Genomic DNA, 16010 nt, shown 5'->3' with positions numbered 1-16010 from the left:
TTCTGCCACTATTAGACAGAATCCTTAACTACTGTCTAATGAATTTATAGAGCAATACAGATTTTTTAAAGTTTATATCCAACTACTGGAACAAATCAGTAAGCCTTTGAACTTTGTTATATTTTTGCAGTAAATTTTAATGCCAGAGTTAGTTGAGCACCATTGCTATGTGTTTGCAGTGCAAGGAAGGCAGCTGAATCATAACATTAAATTCTCAGTACCTTATAAATCTGGCAGACAATTTAAGCACATATTCAGCTTATTCTGAGTAAACACTCATGCTAACATACCTTCTGAAAGTGCACTGACATGTCAAAGAATAAAGCATAAGAGACGTTTCCTTTTGGGCCTGCTTTGATATTTAAAGGATATGACTGTGCAATATTGTCATCATTAGCAATGGGATCACCTCTACACACATGAACTAGTTTTGGTTTACTAAAATGAACAGATCTAAATAGCTGCAGGATAAATATCTCAAACCCTGCCCGGATGCCCCATATCCCCTAGTGCTGATGGCAGCCCCCAGGGACAGGGCTTTAGCAAAACCCCCAGTTGTACAAAATGCTGGCACATAGGTCAGATGTCAAAGTTAAGTCCTAGACTAGTCCAGATGGCTCTTTGACTCAGGAACTACAAGTATGTTTTACACCTCTTGAGGAAACAGGATCTATATGTGTCAGTCATCAGTTAAGCAAGATGATAGTGTTTCTGCTCATGTGGCAAGTAAGGTGGAATCTGTAACCACCCTATCTGCTGTGCCCATGAAATTAATTTTTACTGTAGTCGCCTGACGAGAAATCTCATTACACTCAGACGCACTAGTGCAGGCAGCATGTAGGCAGAATGGAAAAGTGCAGAAAAGCTACATCCCCTATGAAAGACAGTCTGTGATCACTCCGTATAGTCAAAAGTGAGAATCGTGGTATGCTGTGTTTTGGACTAGATGAGGAATGAATTTTGAAGCGGATCTTTCTAATGCACCAGCTTACTGTGTTTGGTTCAGAGAAGCCATACATGAACCAGAGGCCTGTCAAATGTCTACATGAGAGAATGTATTCCACAAACATGCCTGCACTCTTCAAATGTTGTAGGCATTTGGTCAGCTGCATAAGCCATCTGAAAACACACTGTGAAAACATTGTTTGTGGACAAGTGCACCCTTTGCTGCCCAAAATCAGCTGGACAGCCAGGCCCAGAGAGTGAAGGTAGCTGGAGTTACATCCAGTTCATGGCCCAATCACAAGTGCTGTTCCCCAGGGCTCAGTGTTGGGGACAGCCCTGTTTATAATCTTTACCCATGATCTGGATGTGGAGATCAAGTGCACCCTCTGTCAGTTTGCAGATGACAAATTTGGGTGGGAATGTTGATCTGCTGGAAGGTAGGAAGGCTCTGTAGAGGGATCTGGACAGGCTGGATTGATAGGCTGAAACCAAGATGATGAGGTTCAACAGAGGAAGTTCCAGGTCCTGCCCTTGGGTCACAACAACCCCAAGCAGTGCTACAGTCTGGGGGCAGAGTGGCTGGAAAGTGGCCCAGCAGAAAAGGACCTGGGGGTGCTGGCTGACAGTAGCTGAACATGAGCCAGCAGTGTGCCCAGGTGGCCAGAAAGGCAAATGATATCCTAGCCTGTATCAAAACTGGTGTGGCCAGCATGACCAAGAAAGAGATTGTCACCCTGTATTGGGCACTGGTGAGGCCACCTTAAATTCTGGGTTGAGTTTTGGGCCCCTCACTACAAGAAAGATGTTGAAGTGCTGAAGTGTGTCCAGGGAAGGTCAACAAAGGTGGGCTACAGTCTGTTGCAGAGGTCTGATGAGGAGAAGCTGGGGGAGCTGGGGATGTTCAGCCTGGAGAAAATGACAGCCACAGGGACATCACTCTTTACAACAACCTGAAAGGAGGCTGTAGCGAGGCATGGGTCAGACTCTTTCTTGCAAGTAGCAAGGCTTAGGACAAGAGGAAATATCCCTAAACTCTGCCAGGGGAGGCTTAATTTGGATATTATGAAAAGTTCTTTCACGAAAATGGCTGTTAAGCACTGGAACAGGCTGTCCAGGGAAGTGGTAGAATCACCAGCTCTGGAGGTATTTAAAAGACATGTGGATGTGATGCTTAGGAACATGGTTAAGTGGTGGGCTTGGCAGTGCCTAGTTAATGGTTGGGCTTGATGATCCTAAAGGTCTTCTCTTACCTAAACAATTCTGTGACTCTGTGGCTATTGTCTCTACTACTTGTTAGCTGAGGCACTGTCAAGCTGAAGGGTTCAGCAGACATGCAGTGCATGTGCAGTAGTGCAGAGCCCATTCTCCCTTGGGCACTGCACCAGAGCTCAGGGATGGCTTTGCAATTGTCTGTGTAAGTGCTATGCCATACATCCAGAACCACAGCGCAGCTGGGTTTAAGCCTAAGTGCGTTTACATAAGCCACTGACAGCTTCCTGCTTGTAATGTATTGGCATCTATTATAACTTTCATATGCTGGCAGCTGAGAGGCCACAAAATTTCAGTGCGTGCTACAATTTACAAATTTTCTAAGGGCTGCAGCAGCACCATTTGAAACAGGTCCTGAACACAAATGATTTTTTAGCAGGTAATGGCTTGGGAGAAATGTTTGTGTTTGATGAATTCCTTTAGCATAGCTGTTTATTGTCCAAAGCCAGAGGTGCAAGCTGACATGGGTGCCAAGCAGTGCACCACCACTCCTAATACAAATTAATTCAAAAGTATTACAAGCACCTCACAGGCTCCTGTTTCTACTCAGCACATAAAATACAGCAAAGATGAAAGACCAACAATGAGCTTCCAAAATCACAGAATCAGAGAACTGATCAGGTTGGAAGGGACCACAGTGGGTCATGTGGGTTGTCCTAGAGCACATGGCACATTATTGTACCCAGATGATTCTTGAGTATTTCCAGTTGGGGAGACTGCAATCTCTTTGAGCAATCTGTTCCAATGTGCAGCCACCCACACAGTAAAGAAGTTCTTGCTTGTAATCAGGCAGAGCATCCTAAGCAGCAGTTTCTGCCTGTCTTCTTATCCTATTGATGGGCAACACCAAGCAGAGCCTGGTCCATCGTCTTGTCACTCTCACTTCAAATACTCTTAGGCATTGATTAGGTTCCATCTCAGTGATCTTTTCGCCAGGCGGAACAGGCACAGCTCTCTCAGCCTTTCCTCATAAGAGAAATGCTCCAGTCCCCTTCCTGCCCTGTGCTGGACTCACACCGGGAGCTCCACACTTCTCTTATGCTGAGGAACCCAGAACTGCACTGAACACTCCAGATATGTCCTCACCAGGGCTGAGGAGCAGGATCACCTCCCTTGACCTGCAGGCAATGCTCTTTCGAATGCTGCCCAAGGTACTGTAATAGATGCAGTGTAAAAATTCACGTATTAAAATTGTAGGTGGTAAAATTATACATTGTAACCAAACCCTGGATTCTCGGTAGCAATCCAAAGGCGTCTCCAAAATCCATTGTCCAAGCTGTGAAACCACAAAATTTGCAACAGAAACAGTGGAGATAACCTGGAGATAGCCCATTAATCAAGGGTGGGCCACACTTTCACAGCTACTCAAGAATCTGATCACGATCTTGGTGGAAAATCTAGGAGATGAGTACATCAAGTGCCCCAAAAGAAGATATGGGAGATCTTTTGGGACGTCTTTTCAATTTACCAGGAAATCCTTCCAAAACCTCACTCGGAAAGAATACATGAATATTCAGACTTTTCAATGGACATTGCCTCCGGACAGAAAAACTGTATAAAAACCCTGCACTGAGACCCAGCATTTGTGGGCAAGATTGGAAGGCACCTTTGCTGCCGTCCCACTGCCCACCCAGCATTCGATCAATGTTGTCCTGATTTATCGTGGCGTTTCGAAATTGATTTCTGAAACTGCCAAATAAATCTTTGAATTTTGGATTGGCTCTTGATCATTTATAACAGTACCGTTTCCCTTTTCCTCAAGGGTATATTGTTGGCTCAATCCCCTGAGCTTTTACTGTTTTGGCTACTTCACCCACACGTGGGACCTTCCTGGGCACACAGCCTGTCCGAAGCCGAAGGCTGGGCGGTGGTGCCCCTCTCAGGTACTGCAGCTCCCGTTGGGCGAGGCTGACCCGGGGGAGGGGGCACGGCTCCCCGCCGCCCATCAGGAACGTGCCCCACCGATACCTCCGCTCTTGCACCCGCTCCAAACCATGTCAGGGCGCTGGGTCCGTCCTGGCAGCCCCCGCACCCGGGCAGCGCCGGCACCGGAGCTCAGCCCCCGGGCGGGTCACCGCTCCTGCCGGGATGGGTGACGGCTTCTCCAGGCAGGGACCTGTGCCTGAGATGCCTGATCGCTCCCCAGCATGGCTGCCCTCTCCCCGGCACTGGAGGCCTCTCCCCGAGACTGATGACCGCTCCCTGGGGCGGGCGCCCGCTCCCCGGAGCCCCCCGCCCCGCCGCGGGAGGAGCCGCCCTTCCCCAGCGCAGGCGCCGCAGGGCTCGGTCAGCGCCATGGCCCGCGGGGCGCTGCTCGGCGCCGTGGCCTGTCTGTGCGTCCTGGCCCCGGCCGCCGAGGCCTTCAAGAGGAGGGGACCCAGCGTGACAGCCAAGGTGACTCTCGGCCGCGGTCAGGGCGGCGTCTCCGCCGCCGGGAAGCCTCGGGACGGGTCGGGCGGGGCCCGGGTGGGGATGTCCCGCGGCGGTGGCGGCGGTGCCGGGGGATCTTGCCGGTCTCTGCCCTGCCGCGCTCCCACAATCAGCCCCGCGCCGCATCCCGGGCACGGAGGGCTCGGGGCGGGCTTGGCCAAACGCCAGAACTTCACTGTTTTATTAGCGTTGTTTTGGTTGGTTGGTTACTCACTTGGTTTTCACCCCTTTGGACATGCCGCCTTTCTGTAGGCACTGGCACACCGCAGAGTTCGGGCCAGCGATGCCTCCCTCTGTCTTGCAAAAGTGGAAACTTCTAAATTCCTCACCCCTGCGGCGCTGCTGCGGCCTCTGCTGCTGCCCGGGCAGTCTGGGGCTGCTGGTGCTGCCAGGCTGCCCCGAGCAGGGGGGGGGTTTAACTGCGCTGGGGTTCGTCTGTGCTGTGGGTTTTGTTCATTCACCTCTGCCCTCTCTGCTGAAACTCCTGGAGAGGATCCAGCGGAAGGCCACAAAGCTGATCAGGGGAGTGGAGTATCTCCCTTGGGACGGCTGGGAGAGCTGGGCCTGTTCAGCCTGGAGAAGGAACGACTGAGAAAGGACCTTACCAAGGTCTAGGAGTATGTGAGGGGAGGGTGCCAAGAGGATGGACCAGGCTCTGCTCGGTGGTGACAAGCTAATGCACAAGAAGTTCCACCTGAATATGAGGAAAAACTTTACTGTGCTGGTGACTGAGCACTGGAACAGATTGCCCAGAGAGGCTATGGAGTCTCACAGGAGATGTTCAAGAACCATCTGGACACAGTTCTCTGTTATGTGATGGCCCAGAGTGGGCCACTACTTGAGTGAGGAGGTTGGGCCAGATGACTCGCTGTGTCCTTTCTACTGTGACCCATTCTGTCATTGTTTGAAGCTCTTGGTACTCAGAGCAGTCGCTTTGTTGGCCCCAGAGGAGGTGTACCTGGCACCTGCGAGGTGCTGCCAGGCCAGGATCCGTGAGGCTCAGTGCTGCTAGGCTCCTGGGCAGGCATGATGGATGGGCTGTGCGCCAGTGGGACATGTGGCCATTGCAGCGGCACTGCCCAGGAGATGGGCTTGTGGGCTTTGGGGCCTCTCAGCGGAATAGGGATACACCTAGTTACTGCAGCACACCACTATCGCTTTTCAAAATATGTTTGTTTGGTTCAGGAGGTGAGGTGTTTAGTCCAGCTTTGGATAAAGCAGGAATTCCATGTTCAGTCCCCAAGTGTCTTTCCACTTGCGGTCAGGAGAGAGTGTGTCCATGCTGGGAAGGACACATAGATTCATGAAAGTGTGACAGGCAAGGGCAGGGGAAGAACTGCTTCCTCTACCATGGCTTTAGCATCCGAAGGCCTGGACTGTGCCTTTGTCTCTGTAGTTCATTGCCACTGTTGTCTGCAGCTGCTTACAGTTTCATTGCCATGGACTTCTAGACCAGACTCAATTTTTTTTGGGGGGGGGGAGGGGGGTAAATTTGACCTGCAAATAATCTGGCAGTATATTCTGATTTAATTATACATAAAGTACTTCTTCATTCCTTATGCCTGGGCTATAATTTTATGCCCTTTTCTGATCGTTGTGGCACATAAAGAATTGCATTGCAATTTCCCATGTCCTAGGCAGTGGTAACTTTACAAAGCTCCTCAAATCAAACCAGTTTTTTCTCATCCAGTTTAAGTAGTTTTCTGTAACTTTTCTTCATATAAAAGGTATTCCATACCTGTTGAGCATCTGTTCTGCCTGTTTTCCTCCATTTTTTTAGGTTGGTTTTATCATTCTGTGATAGAGAAGCCAGAATTACATGCAGCACTCAGGTGTGAACTCACAGTACAGATGTAGCTATACCCATCTCTTTTCTGCATTCATTTAATTATTTCTAGTATTTGTTTTCCTTCTCTGACCTTCACAAGTATCTGACCTTCACTGTCAAGTTTTAAAAATTCTCTACAAATCTATTTCCTACACACCAGCCCAAAGCCAAACCTTTCACATCCTGAGCAGTTGCTCAGGATGATTTCAGATGTATTTTGGCCCCCTTGTTGTGGCTCTACACCATGTACAGTATTTTTGCATTTATGAGGGTATTACATTACCTGATCTCTAAGAATGGTGAGATCTTCCTTTCAATATCATCTTTAATTTCCCTGAATAATTGAATGCTCTTGTCCATTTTTTCAATTAGATATACACCATCTTGTGTAAATTATGTATGAATATTTTTATGAGAACCACCCACTCTTACTGGTGTGTTCTTTTTTCATTTCAGTTTTCAAATACTTAAGTTCAGATTGCAAATATGATTAAACATTTATAAAAATATTAAGACTGAAAATTTACAATATTTGTTTTCTTTCAGAGTTTTTGGTGAAGAATTTGGCCAGATGTTTTTTGAGATTTAAAAGTGCTGTATTGACCAGCTCATGAGTGTCTACGTGCTTACTGAATTTTCCAGAGAACCTGTGGAAATACACTCATGAGAACATGGCTTTTCTATGCAGAAATAGTGTCTAAGGCTACTAAATATTTCCATACTTGATTTTGTGGCCAAAAATATGCAGAGACACATTTTTAGGAGTACTGAGTCTCCTGCTTAGGCAAGCAGCAGTGCCATGCATGAAGCCTTGTCGCCGTGCTAGGCTTACAGCCTATGATGAACTTGTCTCTCTGTGCTGTCAACAAAGTGTATGATGTTCCTGCTCTGTCAGGTGATTGCTTGGTAGCCTTGGTCTTGTTACTTACATATGCCTATGTATTTCAAGCAGTCCTACTAGAACATTTCCAGGCAAAATAGACAGGCAGTGGGTTTAGAAAAGATAGGAAGGCAATATTCCTCACCTAGATAACCCTGGCAGCACAATTCAGAGAGATTCGTTTATAAAAGTGTTAAAATGCTAGTGAAAGTGTGCTGTTAATACTTCGGGAGCCACACATCTAAATAGCATGTTATTCAGTGCCAAGGAAATGAATGAGGTGTATCAAAAAGAATTTTATTTCCTTTATAGCGCTTTTATAGTGTTAGCCAAAAGTTCAACAGTCAAAACCACATGGAAGTTCAAGAAGTGGTAGAAATGTTTAGTAGGAGAGCGTGAAAGAGGCATTCACATTGGAGAGACTGTGGTCATTTATTATCATTTTTGGACTAATGTTTTAGCATTACAGACAAGTAATACTTGGTTGAGTTCCACAAGGAACAGCAAATACCACATCATAGGAATACACATTGCTGTTTCCTAGAAGTTGTAATAGCCTTTATGTAACTTTTTCAGAACTTCAAAATGCCTCATTTCCTGACAGCTGTTCCTATTTTCAGTAATTATCGGAACATTTTTGCATGTTCAAATATGTATTCATAGATTCTGAACTACATTAAAATGTCTTAGTAACTAATTTGTCTTTTTGAAGTTGCTTTTTAACCATATATACATTGAAGCTTTTAGGCAATCAGCTGAATAATCTGGCCTGGTTGTTTCTCTGCTGGGTTTGAATTCATGTTTAGGAAGGCGACTGCTTGCTTGAACCATAGAATTTTCTTCCCACTGTTTGTCAGTTCAATGGAGTTTAGGCTTTTGTGTATATGTACTGATGCCTAGAACAGTGAAGATTATGAGTGGATAGCAAACTGTCATTTGTGGGGATTGTCATTACTGTAGTTCCTTGTTATTTTCCTCCATATGGGAATAGCATGTTGTTCTTCCTTACTTTTATTTTATTTTTTCCATTCAGCTCTAAAGACTTATGTGTCTGGGAAAAATGTTCTTGAACACTATCTTCAGTCCCACTATACAGCAGTCCCACTGAGCCGTTAAAAGCAGTAAGAGTCAAAATATACAGTCACCAGTTTTCAAACAGTTTTCTGCATAACCTGATTTTTGTGGCTCTGAAAGGATTTCTCTGAAACAGCACCCTTAGGAATTGCAGGATAATATTAATACAGACCAGCCAGAAGTAATTTCTTACCACCTTACTCTTTGAAAAGCTTGGCTGTTTGTTGTACTCACATCTATATCACTTTTGTTCACAAAAATATTCAGGTGTTCTTTGATGTGAAGATTGGAGACAAAGACGTTGGCAGAATTGTAATTGGATTGTTTGGAAAAGTTGTCCCGAAGACCGTGGAGAATTTCATTGTGTTGGCAACCGGAGAAGTACGTTTGCGGTTTTCTTCCACTGTGTACTCAAGTTTGGCTTGGGAAGGCAGTGTTTGTTTAATGCTGTTAGAGTTGTTGATCTTCATTCACTGGAGCCTGTGCACAAGGATGTGCACTAGTATGTGTTTTCTCAGGTCCTTGTTTCACAAGATGTAATTACGAGGTGCTGGGTATGAGCACCTCAATCTCTCCCTGCCTTGCAGATCTAGTATGTGGAGTTACTGTGGTCAGATATCAGTCAAATAAAGACAAGGGCTTTGATCACCTGAATAATACCTTCTGTGTGGCATTGCAGTCCACCTGTGTTTACCTGCACTTTAGTTTAATGTGTTTCTTTACAGTTTATATCCCTTGGTGGTATATTCTGTGAAATCTATCCATTCACAACTTGTGTATTTCCATATGATTGTGTATAGAACTGGATGTTATATTAATTTAAAGAATTATTTCATTTTCTTAGAGAGGATATGGATACAAAGGAAGTAAATTTCATCGTGTAATCAAAGACTTCATGATTCAAGGAGGTGACTTTACAGCTGGAGATGGATCAGGAGGTAACATACTTAGTATCTTCCAGGTTCCGTTTTCTTTGTTCAAATGTCTGCTGAAAGTATGGGCAAACCAGCATATTCCTTCATGGTTTCTGCTCAGATAAATGAAAAAACATCAAACCAGCCCACATTTGTTTTAGACCATCTAGTACTTTTCCAAGTGTCTTGTAGCCTAAGCTGCAGCTATTTGGATTATCTGATTTATAAGTATGAGTAGCTCTTCCTTTGTCCTCAATTTTTGCAGATAGCTCTTTTCTGTCTGTGACTTGTCCTCATTCAAGAAGCATGGCTTTGCGTGCTGGGCTGGAGCCACGTGACCAGCTGAGCTGCTCCTACAACTTATGGTCTCCAAAAGATGGATGTCTCCACCATTCCCCTGCTCTGGCTTTGTGACAGCGCTCCTTCCCTGAGGCACTCACTGATTGCATGTATAGGTGAACCTATTCAAGTCATCCAGCAGAAGGCTAACCCGTGATGGAACAGTGAAAGCACATAGAGGGAAGGCAGGTAGCAAAGGAGGGGGCTGTCCTCTCTGCCCTCAGCTCAGCCTGTTCTGAGGAACCTCTGAAATGTGGTATGAGACGGAATTTCATAACAGGGAGAAAGAAATTAGAAGATGAGGGCCATGCTCTCTCCCCGTTTTTCTCTTACTACAACTGAAACCATAAACTTGCTGGTGCTGTGAGTCCTGGCTGTGTGTATCACTTCTTGCCCCAGAAGAACTGTTCAGTCCACTCGGGGACAATGCCATCGCAGCATCTCTTGCACTGCACTCACTCTGGCTGCGGATTTCTTCTCTTCCTTTACATGCACGTTCTTCACATGCTATGATTTGAACTGTCTGCATGAACTGTTAGTGATTTCCCTGCTGGGATAGAACGGAAAACACATTCCTTTTTTCCTAGCAGCGAACAATGGCGAAGACCGTAATACCAAAGACATAGTTTTAGCATTAAAGGTAGGCATCATTTATTTGCCTGCTGATGTTTATTGGGATAGCATCTGGTGGTGTTGGGAACAGTGTCCTCATTGTGCTAGGCACTGCACAAGTAAAGAGTGAGACAGACAGCCTTCTCTTTTCAGAGTGATGGTGGTTTTAACCATGACTGATGTGTTTTCTCTCTGGACTGTTTTAGAAACATCAGAATCTTTATGTCATGGTTGTACACATCCACGCCAAATATTTTAGTCTGGCTTCCATTTGGTCTTCATATGTTTCTAAACATGCCTAAAGCAATTTCTTGGCATAAGGGAAAGGTATAAATACTGAAATTGTCACAAAACATGGCAGCGTTTTTGTTAGTGGCCATAAGTATGCACTTTAATTTGCTCAGCAGGATGAACTATACTATTGTTCAGTGGTGTCTGTAAACCAGACCTTGGAAGGTAATTCAGCTTGCTTAAATTCGAAGGATAAAACATTATCAGCTTTAACTATTCCCTCCTTATGTGTAGTGGTTTAGCTTACCTTTACACGCAAAATGATTTTAGTTATGGAGTTGCTGATGGTTGAACATTGATGCTGCTGTGTTTACTCAAACAATGAATCTTCAAGTCCTGAATTCATATTTTGTTTTTCCCATTTTTGAACAAAAAGGTGCTTCTGTTTGATTTTTTTTCTAAGTTTGCTTTCTTATTTTATTGTCATAGGAAGAAGCATCTATGGAGAAAGATTTCCTGATGAGAACTTCAAGCTGAAACACTATGGAATTGGATGGGTTAGCATGGCTAATTCTGGCCCGGACACCAACGGATCCCAATTCTTCATCAGTGTGACAAAGCCTTCCTGGTTAGATGGAAAACATGTAGTATTTGGCAAAGTCCTTGATGGAATGGTAAGTTTAAAATGATGGTTGATCTGGACAAATTGTGCCCCATTATATCCCTGTTACCATAGTACACCTTTGCAGATTACAAAGAACTTTGAAGAAAATTCAGCTCCTCCTTTCAGTAACACTGTTAACCATGAAATAATTCTTTTCTTCAGGCTAAAATCAAATTTTGTAGCACATGCTAGTTATAGGTAACACTTTCGCTGTTATGGGTTTTTAGAAGCAGGTGAGTGTAAAGCATGCAAACACATACTGATGAGAGGCCAAATAGAATTTTAAGCAAAAAAAAAAAATTATTTTCAAGTGATTATACTTTTATATGTCTGGTTTTCCTTACAAATTATTCCTTTTTAATGTGGTTTTAAATTATTGGGGAAGGCTTGAGCTGCTGGATGGACTTTGAGGAGTTTGAAAACTTCATCAGAATACTTGCCTCTCACTCCCATATTCATACTGAATTCCATTTTCATGATCTACAGTAGTAGCTGTAAATTTTTGAGAAGCTATTTAGACTTAAGTTTCAGTTTAGTCATATAAATGGATGAATATCCAAACCAAGTTGTCAATATGCCTAAATTAATTTTGTCCTTTAAAAATACTGGCATGGTGCCAAACTAAAAACCTGTGTGTGTGTGTTACATGCTAAAGGTAAAAGCAGTTACAAGTACAGTTATGCTGTACAATTAGAAAAATAATAATGCTTGCCTTTTTTGATCTCTTGATTCATTTTTTGCTCACAGGCCACAGACAGAATCCTGTTTGTGCCAGCTTAATCAGCTGAATGTACATTTTCATTGCCCCTTCAAAATCTTTTTGTTGGCTGAAAGATTTTCTAGGAGGGCAAGCAGCCTTCCCTGTGCTTCTGTGAACTGTGTGATTTACAGAGTGGCACAACTGCTAATGTGGAAAAAAAAAAAAAGGATGTGGGAAGTTGACAGGGTAAAGGTCTTTGTTTTACTAGCTGGTTAATAAGCAGTGATGTTAGGTGCATTTCATTGTTTCCGTGGCACCAGACTTCAGCCACTGGAGTTTCTTTGGCTAAACTGAACCTTTCTGTTTGTTCTTTTTGTGTTTGACAGTCTGTGGTGCACTCGATAGAACTCCAGCAGACAGATGGACACGATCGGCCCCTTCAAGACTGTGTGATTGTGAACAGTGGCAAAATAGCTGTAAAAGAACCATTTGTAGTTGAAGTTGGTGACTGGTGAGACCAATAGTCAGAATGAAAAGTAAAACTTAAATCACTTCTTTAATGCCAGTTTTTGACCAGTCTCAATGATCCAGAGTTTTCTCTTCAAAACATAAGAAGTTACATTTAGGCAATACTTATCATTTGCCAAATACAGAAAAGATATGACTATTTCTATAACAACTTGCTGGAGCTGCCATTCCTTGAAATTCAAGACATTTCCCACCAAATTCTCTATCTTGCAGAAAAAGTCTTTAATGAAAAATTATGGCAGTAATTCTGGTTTTTCAAGGTTTAAAATAGAGTAATTTTGTTCTGTTTGGAAACTTTAGCAATATTTGTTTTTGTCTTTTCAACTGAAAATATTTACTGTAACACTACCAGCATATTTAAAAATGTAAAAAAAAAAAAGTAAAATATAGAAGTGTTTTGAATAAATAAACTTTGATTTTAAATAAATACTTGAGAGCATTTTTTCTCCACCCCCAAGATTTTTTTCTCACTTCAACTGATTTCACAAAAAAGGGGGGTTTGCTTTTCAGTAGATAAGGTTGTAAGGTTAGAGCAGAGATGGTAAATTTTCCTGATCTTGTGTCAGATAAAAGTCCCTACTGTCTTTCAGAGAACCACAGTATTCAGATACCATTCTGTGATCAAGAACAAGCAGCTTTTCTGTCTATTATTCAATAAGATTATCAGAAACTGATTAAAACAGAAGAATCCTTGTTTTTCAGCATGATGAATTTTGTAACACTTAACTGATGTTACTTATTGTAAAGCTCAAATGCTTTTTCTTTAAGTTTTGCTGTAAGTTTGAAAACTTTAGGTTCACTTTTTGTGATGCTTCATAAATAACTCTTAAGCTGACAACTGGTAGCTTTCAGAGAAGGTCAGTGTAGGGTAACACTTAAGAGACACCTGTGTTAAGTTCTTACAGAACTCCAGAGGGCAGATACGTGGATTTTTTTCCTTTTGAGTTGACTTTTTTAGGACTCAATACAGAAGAGGCAGTGCCAAGATCTGATGAAGAACTCATCCACCTGTCCAGTGGGCAGCACAACACTCCTCTCTGTAGTGATTAGATTCCTGCAGGGTGTCCTGGAGCCCGTGTAAGGTATCCAGAGCTGAAGGGATACAGGGTAGAAGAGACTGCTACAACACAGAGCTTGTAGGTACCTACTGGCATTCCACTCACAAGGAAACAGGAAAAAGCTGTGGGCAGGGATTTACTCTAGGTTCTCCTGGCATGTCATTTGCAGTTAGAGGATGCTCCTGCTGTTCTTCATCCACAGCTCTGGGGTCTTCTGAAGGTAAATACTGACACTTCTTTTTAGAGACCTGTGAAATGATTACTGTCCTCTGCAAACAGAACTGGAGGAGAATTTGGAAAGGGTCTCTAAATTCGCCTAGTGCAGATTTCCATTTTACCCCTAATCACTCTTCTTTCTACTAGCTGTTGAAAGTAAAATTCTCTGAAAAGCAGCTCTGGGAGCAAGGTTAACAAGCAGGAGTGAGAATGCCCGAGACTTCCTTGCCCAACCAGCTTTCTGCCAGTAGTTGAAATCTATCCTGGAGGCTCAGCCTACAGACCTCATAAAGTTATACTACCTGAACAAGTGCAGCAGTCACAGGCCTACCTTTTATCAAAGTCCCAGCTTTCCACTCTCTCTTAAAAGCTTCCAAACACATTTAGTAGTTAGAGCAGGCAACCCATGTGTCACCAGGATCAGACTTACATTTGTGTCTAGCTTTGCCATTGCTGCTTTTGTGTAACACTCCCTTCTGCTGATGGGCCCAGTGACTTACTCTGTGTTCCATTACACTAATTTTATTTTTTCACCAAGACATACAGTTTTGTAAGGCTACCATGTTCAGCTAAGCTAAGAGCTTTGAATGAGCAGACACACAGGTATTTTCTCACGCTTCATGGGGAGACATCTGTGAGACCCATCTCAGATGACAGAATCTCAGAAAAATTTCAATAGAAAAGCACAAAAAACCCACTGAAGTGATACATTCATGTCTTAGTAATTTATTTTGTAATGCCAGTATCACACATACAAATTTCCAGTTAAATCTGAACATGGATGTATATGTATCAGTTTTAATTTGATCATAATCTTAATAATATTCTTGCTTTAGTTTACCACAGAGTTGTATGTTCTGTGACTTATAAAATGTTAATATATGGAATACAGTCAGCAAGTTGATGTAGAGAGTAAACAAACACAGATTAAATGTCATAACTGAATGGAGATGTGTAAAAGCCACATAAAAGCTCCTGGTAAGTAAAATAACTTCAACTGGAATCTAGAAAATTTCCTTAGAGAGTGTTATGTGTTTCAGAATGTGAAAGCATGTTTCCAAGTCTGCGCACACACTCTTCAGCACTTTTAATCCATCCAGTGCAGGCAATGGGTAATGTGCTGGGAAAAATCCTGGTGCAAAATGGTTTAGTGTTTGCTTTAATAGAAATTATACAAATAATTACTAAAACTTTTCAAAGGTTAGCATAATTCAGTGTATGACTTAGAACATTTAGTGTTAAATAGAGCATGTCAATATATAGAAGTTATAAATAACTTCAATACTGTTGTTTCCATATCTTTTTTTAAAAGCAGCAACTGTAATGACAGTGATTGAATTTAAAAAGACTTAATGCTTGGACTTAAACTGAGGTTGTGCCTCTTGCTTCTGAATATAATTTTCACGTCACAGAATTTTACTCCTGTTAATTCTATTAACCATGACTCAGAGACTTGCTTCAGCTTCTTCTTGCCTTGTATTACTTCTACCTGGGCAGTAAATGAGGATAAAATATTCCATGTAGAATGCCGTCTATAACTACATTTGGAAAGTCATCTGAAAAAAAAAGGAAAAAAAAAAGAAAGAAACTTACTTTCTTATCCATGTCACTACAATACAAATGTTTTTGTGAAACTTAACTAGGTAAGGCTTCATTTACTTTGGGTTACTGCATCACTCAACTGTTTATCCATGTTGGGGATGTGGCATTAGTAATGCTGTTTCAGCACTAAAGCCACTTTAGGATAGCACTGGGCATTGCATGAAAGCGCTGCCAGACTTCTAGCTTATTGATTTAATGGGATGTTCTAATACTTAATGCTGCTAGGCTCCAGTTCTTTATCTGAATCTTTTCTCACAAGGAAGATGGATTACACTGGCAATTCAGTTTCTAACAAAATCTCAATATACTTGAAGAAATTTCAAGATTACTACTGGGAATACTTCAAAGCTGTTTTTTGTATTGTGGTTTACAGCAATGTTTAGACTGAGAAGGCTTGAGGATGCCTGTACAAAGATGATTATTTGAGGCAAGAAATTTTCAGGTTGTCCAATCAACATAAAAAGTCACATGTTACAAAATGTCATCCTACAGTACCACTACTTTTTTGTCATAGATGCAGAAGAAACTGCCAGTTAATTTTCATCTTCTATTTGGCATGAAAAAATTGCCTGGTAGAACACAGTAATAGATCCATGTACACTGGATGTATGTACACTGTTGAATTGAAAAGATTTTTGAAATGCACCAACACCTGAGATTTTAATGAAAGGTCTATTTAAATCGCCAGGCATTAAAACTAAGAATTTCTGATCACATCTT

The 16010-nt window shown here is 42.6% G+C and overlaps 2 protein-coding genes across 2 annotated transcripts in view; one reads left to right on the top strand and one right to left on the bottom strand.

The window, feature by feature from the left end:
* Positions 1-4497: 4497 nt before the first annotated feature.
* PPIC (peptidylprolyl isomerase C) lies at positions 4498-12892 on the top strand. Its single transcript, XM_066182385.1, has 5 exons — positions 4498-4608; positions 8694-8807; positions 9271-9364; positions 11012-11196; positions 12273-12892. The coding sequence occupies exons 1-5, from the start codon at positions 4510-4512 to the stop codon at positions 12399-12401; spliced, it is 621 nt and encodes a 206-aa protein (XP_066038482.1). The 5' UTR covers positions 4498-4509; the 3' UTR covers positions 12402-12892.
* A 1499-nt stretch (positions 12893-14391) lies between these two features.
* The window catches only part of SNX24 (sorting nexin 24), an 89515-nt gene continuing 87896 nt past the window's right edge, over positions 14392-16010 (bottom strand). Inside the window, exon 7 of the mRNA XM_066181383.1 lies at positions 14392-15244. Within this exon, the coding sequence (XP_066037480.1) occupies positions 15174-15244 (71 nt within the window). The 3' untranslated portion in view covers positions 14392-15173. The remainder of the gene's footprint in view (positions 15245-16010) is intronic.

This window comes from Chamaea fasciata, unplaced genomic scaffold, assembly GCF_029207755.1.
Source record: "Chamaea fasciata isolate MVZ Bird 193981 ecotype frontalis unplaced genomic scaffold, bChaFas1.0.hap1 SCAF_4, whole genome shotgun sequence".
Classification (NCBI taxonomy): domain Eukaryota; kingdom Metazoa; phylum Chordata; class Aves; order Passeriformes; family Sylviidae; genus Chamaea; species Chamaea fasciata.
The sequence above is the reverse complement of the archived record's forward strand: the minus strand, read 5'-3'. Positions and strand labels throughout refer to the sequence as shown.